The sequence below is a fragment of the Strongylocentrotus purpuratus genome, unplaced genomic scaffold, assembly GCF_000002235.5.
Source record: "Strongylocentrotus purpuratus isolate Spur 01 unplaced genomic scaffold, Spur_5.0 spur5_scaffold_5, whole genome shotgun sequence".
NCBI classification, from domain to species: Eukaryota; Metazoa; Echinodermata; class Echinoidea; order Camarodonta; family Strongylocentrotidae; genus Strongylocentrotus; species Strongylocentrotus purpuratus.
Window position 1 is genome coordinate 19,291,863 of NW_022145611.1, and position 7,189 is coordinate 19,299,051.

General features: G+C 40.2%; 1 protein-coding gene across 1 annotated transcript; it reads right to left on the reverse strand.

Annotated features, from left to right (window-relative positions):
• Positions 1–262: 262 nt before the first annotated feature.
• On the reverse strand, positions 263–6,522 carry LOC579901 (choline transporter-like protein 4). The gene is made up of 2 exons (XM_779993.5): positions 5,358–6,522; positions 263–2,581 (listed from the first exon to the last, which is right to left on the reverse strand). The coding sequence occupies exons 1-2, from the start codon at positions 5,977–5,979 to the stop codon at positions 1,029–1,031; spliced, it is 2,175 nt and encodes a 724-aa protein (XP_785086.3). The 5' UTR covers positions 5,980–6,522; the 3' UTR covers positions 263–1,028.
• Positions 6,523–7,189: the final 667 nt, after the last annotated feature.

The following is a 7,189-nucleotide window of genomic DNA, read 5'->3' on the forward strand; positions in this document are numbered from 1 at the left end:
ATGGCCCTCCATCCTAGAACGGGTCCTGGATGCTGGAGGGCTGGCCTGTCCCTTGCCTCTATCACCGTCATCTGACGAAGAATTTGCCATCCTGAATAATGCGAGCGGTTTCTATTTGGCTTGAAGTTTAGAGGCCCGGACGTGGCTCCGTTTTCCCAAAGTATATGAGTGTGGAGATGAGAGATGTTTTGGATAGCTGGACGTGTATTCTCTATGAGAGTGTTATATTACATCAGTCTATGGAGACTCAACTAATTACACGTTATGAAACGATGGATTGTTTAACTGTATACTTTATTAATACAAACATAAGTCAACTTCTCCAACATGTTATCATAGTTAACACCGTCACCGATTACCTGGATTAATCTCAACAAGTAGTTAAGGCAGGGATTGCCTTTTGTAGGAACTCTGTTTCTCGCTTCTAATCCTTTTCCTTAGTTTAGCTCAGTTGGAGCAAAGCGAAGAGTTCGCTATCTGACCAAGACGAGAGCCAGCGTCGAAATGACGAAACCTCCGCTCAATACTGCTATTTATAGCTTCTGAGACGCTCTGAGAGCTGCTTTACGCATGGTGCGTCCGTAATTGCGCTCTGAGCCCTTACGCCCCAAAAGCTTACTGCCCTCTGCGTTTTCTGCAAGATAACTACCTGTAACGGGCTGGTCCGTTACAATATTGCTCAAATGTGTAGCGCTCTAGCATATAGAGAAACGATACACCTGGGTGAAAATGGCAACCGTGGAAGTGCCGGACTGGGATTCGCATATTCGATCCTTTGATGGAAAGTCAAGTAAATTAACCACGGAATTTCCTTTATTTGCGCTATGAAAAGCTACGACATCGATTGTTGTTGTTTGTTTTTTTTCACTTTGGAAAATTTACATTTTTATATTATATATTATTTCACAATTATCCTGGTATTTTCAAACCAAGACACTTCCTTTGACACGACACTTGAGCCAAATAAAGCTCATATTTATTGTCAATATTATGTTGTTAATAGTCACTTAAAATTATCCGTAAAACGTTCAGTCGTTCTTGTGTTTCTTTTGCTTCTTGTTATGCTTGCCAACCAAGTCCATGAGACCATTGGACATGTAGTAAGGCTTCTCTGGAGATCCATCATTCCTCTCCAAATCCTCGAGGAAAGAAAGAAAGAGGGTATCGACGGCCATGTCGTAAACCCCGAAGAATGCCGTCGTGATGAAGAAGGATACGAACGCAATAGCGGTGATCGGCACCCAGACGTTGTTGATTTCCGGGACGACGTAAAACGTGTTACCTCCCGACGTCACCTGGAGCTGAAAGAAGTAGAACGCACCGACCGTGATGCCTACAACGATAGAAGATTTCAGGAGGAAGAGCATAAAACCGGTCACACCATTTAGAACGCTTACGCGTACGATGTTTCGCATGAGGAGATTGAAGGCGCTTGAAGCCGAAGAGCAGAAATTGCGCCCATAGACGGCAATCTCGATGTAGGCATTCTTACTGATGAAACGCAGGAACTTCTCCAGACACCAAAATCCACATTTGCAACAGCAGAATATGAATTTAGTCACGACGTTACTGGCATCTTTGGTCCTTTCTTCGACCAGTTCGAGGAGGGCTCGAATGAGCTGGACAATGGTGATGATGAGAGCGCCGAAAGCCATAGAGCCCAGGTGATAACGAATGGCTCGCCAGAAAGAATAGGCAAGCGGGAGGCTTGGAATATCTCGGGGCTTCGTAAAAGCCCAGTAGTACGAGGCAAAGGCTCCTGCTAAAGTCACCTCTCCTAAAGCAATGAAGAAGTTAAGCATCCACCACAATCCTACTACTCCATAGATCTGAAGGTAGATGGTGTATGACGGCAAGCCATAGCTGACGAAATGACAGTTCGCGGGGGCGTACAGTGAAGCGTTGAACGTCATTTGATCACAAGTCGTTCCATTCGTCACTGGGGAATCACTTGGAGCATTGGACACCTCGAACACAGCAACACCAGCAGATGCCAAGTAGACGGCTACAAAAGCCCAGAACGCCACGTAGCCAAACTGAAAGACAAACGGTAATAGAGGCCACGCCAGTGTGCTTAACATCATGCCCACCGCATTGCTTGCCTCACCTAGCAATTTGGCTGCAAGTCGGAACCGGCTGAATAAGACCAGGCACAGTAGTAGCAGGATGGCGGCAATCACGGTCAAGATAATGGCGAAAGCTAGCCATGTGTTCTCAGACTGGAGATAGCTGAAGAGATTGAAAGGATCGTCTATGGGCATGGAATAACATTTCACTTCTCCGTCCCTGTAACATAACCAGGTGTCATAGCAGTAGTACATGCCCACTGCTAGCAACGCGAAGAGACACAGGATGGATCCAAACACCACCACGTCCATCAACCATCGCATGAGGATGAGAATGAAGAACGACAAGAGGACGACGATGCAGAGAGCCCCTACGATGTATGGCCAGGTCGACTTGAAATCGTCGACGACACTCTGAATCTGTTCTGACTGTTGTATATAGTGGATGAACCTGGCGAAGACGTCTACGTTCTCTGCGGTGATGTTACGTCCGTTCGGTGTCTCAGATGGCATGTCTGCAAGAAATTAAAAGAACACGAAATATCGACGTTTTAATGACTTTCGACAGTATCACGTTACCACAAAGAACAATATTTGTTTTTAAATTTAAGTATTAATATTCAATTTAACACTATATTCAGTGTCAGCAGATAGCGAATCTATCGGTAATGCTTTTAAAATAAAAAATGAGCAACATTTGTTTTCTTCTGGAATATACATATTGGGCAGTGATTAACCCAAACACCAATCGTACTAATTCAGACAGTCTATTTATGCATTAATAACAGTTGATTTGTTTACAGAAGGCTTATAATACAAGGAAAATAAAGGAGTAAAATGTTACGGGGAAAAGAAAATAAACTGCGAGATATTTGTCATTTAAAGAAGCCTATATGCAACATAGACTAAATGAAAGAGACATACTGGTTTTTCCTAAATACTTCAAAGCCACTAATTAACCCGGTGTTAACGCCCAGGGGGGGGGGGGCAACGTTCACGTATGGGAATTTCCCAAGTTTCTCAGTCTCTACTCTCTAGGATATATCTTTAGTGCAATTAAGGCACTCCCCTGCAAAGTATGAAAGGTTATCTTTATTTAAGATAAATTTTGCGGTATGTAAATACAGTATTAGGATATAAAACTGTTTATATTAATTGTCTCGATTTTAATTGAGGGTAAACATTGATTTGTGTTGGGTGGCAATGGCCCATTGACATGCAGTGGTTAGATAAAGACCTTTTTCCAGGAGTAGATGAATACGGGAAAGAGAAACCATTCAGATTAGTTCGTGTCTTTCATTGTTTCAAGAAATCTTCCATATTTTAATCTGTTTTCGAATTTAGCATTTCGTGACCCCTCGTTATACCTGCGTACAAAATAGTCTATGTAGGGTAACTCTGTGAAAAAGAAAGAAAAGAGAGATTTTCTGATTCACAGAATCCCGGTTCAACGCGTTATCAATAAATTCTTTTCATGTTTATACCTTATCATCCCTGGTACAGTGTTCTTTGATTCAGAAAAAAGTACGGAATTATTTTCTTGCGGGAAAAAGTAAAAACTAAGATTTAATTACTGCGAACAATCATGCATATGTTTGGGTAAGATAATTACATGTATATCAATTTCGTAGGTTTTCGTTGAAATAAAGTACACTCGTCGATTGGAGGAAATACATTGCTATATTGCATCTTTAAAAAAAATAAGAACTTGGTTCTCTTGGTTCTTTACATGCTGGCTCTATGAGGAAATCAATAATGTTAGGAGATCCTTTTAGTTTTATGACTTAGTGTTTACAATTTTGAGCCAATGCTCATAAACGATTACGTAATAGAAGACTCCTGACACCGTACTTTGATCACAGCACAATATTTCGCCATGAGATCGTTTCCAATAAATTTGGTAATGATAAACAAAAATCGTAAAAGCCTCGCAAATTCCAATTATATTAGCACTATATCCTTTTAGGTAGGGTTGTCAGAGAAAGAAAAGTCTGTATGAATAGAATTGTCAAAGTAAATGATTAAATGGCTTGCAAACCTTTTTCTTTAATGACCGATACTTTTTCATTGTGAATAATTTTGACGCGAACCTACATTTCATTTTGTATTAACCTTTATTCTTTATTTTTAATCTGTCTCTTTTTCCACTGGAATGGAATTGGGTACTATACAACCTTTGTTGTATTCGCTCAGTCATCGCTGCAGATAATTGCGGCGAAGCAAAACTTGGCTACTACACTCGAGATGATTTAGGAATTAAAATAAAATATTGCTTTGTCTATTCTACATGAAACCGTATCCATTGCCAATAAACAGCTGATCCCTCAGATCTTATCTAAACTTCCGAAGAGATAAGAGTTTTACAAAAACATAAAAAATATATATATGATTATGAAGTCCGTGTATCGTTGAAAGCAGGATGTTGTGAATTCATGCACTATGTATAATGCATGCAACATGGGCATTTTCATTGGTGTTTTATAGTTTTATGATCAATGGATGCATTATCCTCATTATAATATGGCTATTTTGTCACTTGATTCCTGATAGCCCTATTATATGGAGATATAAACCAAAATGATAAACATTATATTACAAGTAATTATTATTTTGTTTTTTTGCTTTTTAACCTCAATATTTTTACATTGAATATTCCAATAATGTAACCATTAACAACTTATCATTATTTTCGACTGTTTTGGGGTTGTGTTTTTTTTGTAGATGTTTTTGATTATTCGCAGTGAAAAATCGTGCAAGAAAGTTCACACTTTTTAAAGGACTGCAATGATACCTCAACAAAATTATATATTTGATTCGAATCCACAGTGTATGTTGTTAACACGATAAAGACAGTGATACTTGTCATTGTGATGCTTTTACTAAACAATCATAGACACACACAAAAATGGTTCTGTATTTTGCATTCCAATCATTTCAGTGTAAAGAATTGTATTTTATGTTCTTTGCTATAGGGTGGCAGAGTGGAGAAAGGAGTAACTATTGAAATTTTAAGACAGATTTGTATATATAAAAATAATTACAATAAATAGAAAGTTTGGGGAATTGCAAAATCGAAGAGATAAGCATACTGATCAGAAGTTAGTTATGATGACAACGGAAGGGCTACCGGTTATGACAATGCATAGTGGATTGGCAGACAACCAATGGACAAAAATAGATGAGTGATGTACAATGAAACTTTATATAAACAATAAATGAACTGGGTTAATATAAAATAATATTAATTTTATATTTTATGTGTCTACAGTCAAGAGTCAAGAGGTGAATTACCTGTCACATTTGCCACAAGGAAGTCTGGCAAACATCTTCCGAACAAGGGTTCGCTTTGCACGTAGTACGATGCACACAGCTCCTCGTTAAGAAGATCCCGAATGGTACGACCGTTATTCATAACCTCATTCTCCGGGTCCACCCCGTATTGGCAGACGAAGTGACTCCAATCGACCCCGACGGGTTTAGATGAGTCCAATTCCAAAATGTACTTGGTCCAGATGGAGTAGGTCTCAGTGGGACAGTTTTCGACGCACACCTGAGGGGTGGAACACTGGAAGGTGATGAGCGTAGAGTAGGAGAAGCAGGCCAGCCAGTCGAAGAAGAACAGGCTAGTCAGGTTAGTCTTTCCTGCAGCAACACCGCAGATGTCACCCTGAGAGTCGGTAGGGTAGATGATGGTGCTGGGGTCACCCGTCGTGAAGGCCATGTAGGCAATGTAACCCTGACCCCCGAGGAAGGCAAGGAAGATAAGACAGCAGATGACATCCGTACAGCTACGGTTCTCGATTGGTCCATTGAAGGTGGGATCATGGGAACGGGACTTGCCGTATTTCTTTCCTTTTCCTTCACTATGTTCCTGGTCTTCGGCATCTACTCGTTTCTTCTCCCCGAGTCCCATTCTTGAAGTGTTTCCGTAGTTGTCAAGAGTGTTCAATTTATTTCTACTTTTTAAGCAACTCGTTCCAATTTCAGTGTTGTTAAATCAAATTAGCATCAGCTAGACATGATCTGTGTAAGCCTAGTTGAAAGTTGCAGATCAAGGAGCTACAAACGTAATGCTGATACCAACCTACCGGCAGTACAATAACAATACGCAATGGTATTAACTGACGGAGAAACAAAGTCGTTGTGAGGGCAGAGAGGAAAGGATAGAGTTCAGCGCACGGTTTCGATGACAGCACGAATGCACATCAAAGTTGGATGATATCCAATAACGCAGATCAAGTTACCACTCCCTGACGAGGCAACAATACTGGAATACTGACACTATAAGTGGCTTGTATTATACACGTCGAAAAGGCTTAATGGCAGCCCAGCAGCACAAATCATCCGAGTGACAATCATGAAAGCAGTTGCTGATTATCTGGCACGAAACAATCATGAACTTCAGCCGCTTTCAAGCGACCAATTAGTAAACAATCAACATGATCTATGGAACGAAACCGTGCAACATGATTCCCTTCAGTTTTATTTATCCCTGCTTTGTACCAGTCTGGCATTGTGGCGTTAAGATAGTGGTCTACGGAAGCGTTAAAGTGCCATTCTACTTGACGACATGACGAGATATTCCATCTTGTCAAGTTGACTTAATATTCATATCATGTCGACATGTACAAATATTTAACTTACCATGTTGACTTATCAACTTTTATTAGTCGACATGGCGAAATAAATTATGTTGCCAAGTCGACTTCACAAAAAGTTCATGTCGTCATGGCGACATAAGTTATCTTGCCAAGTTGACTTCGCATAAAGTTCATGTCGTCATGGCGACATAAATTATCTTACCAAGTCGACTTCCCAAAAAGTATCTGTCGTCATAGCGAAATAAATTATCTTGCCAAGTCGACTTCTCAGAAAGTATGTCGTCATGATGACATGAATTATCTTACCAAGTCGACTTCCCAAGAAGTATATGTCGTCATGGCGAAATAAAAATATCTTGCCAAGTCGACTTCGTAAGAAGTACATGCTGTCATGGCGAGATAAAATATGTTACCGAGTCGACTTAATAACAGTAGATGTCGTCTTGGCGACATAAATGATCACGTGGAGTCAGTTTTAAGAATCACAGTTAAGTGCAATCATGTATTTGGTCTTCGTCACAC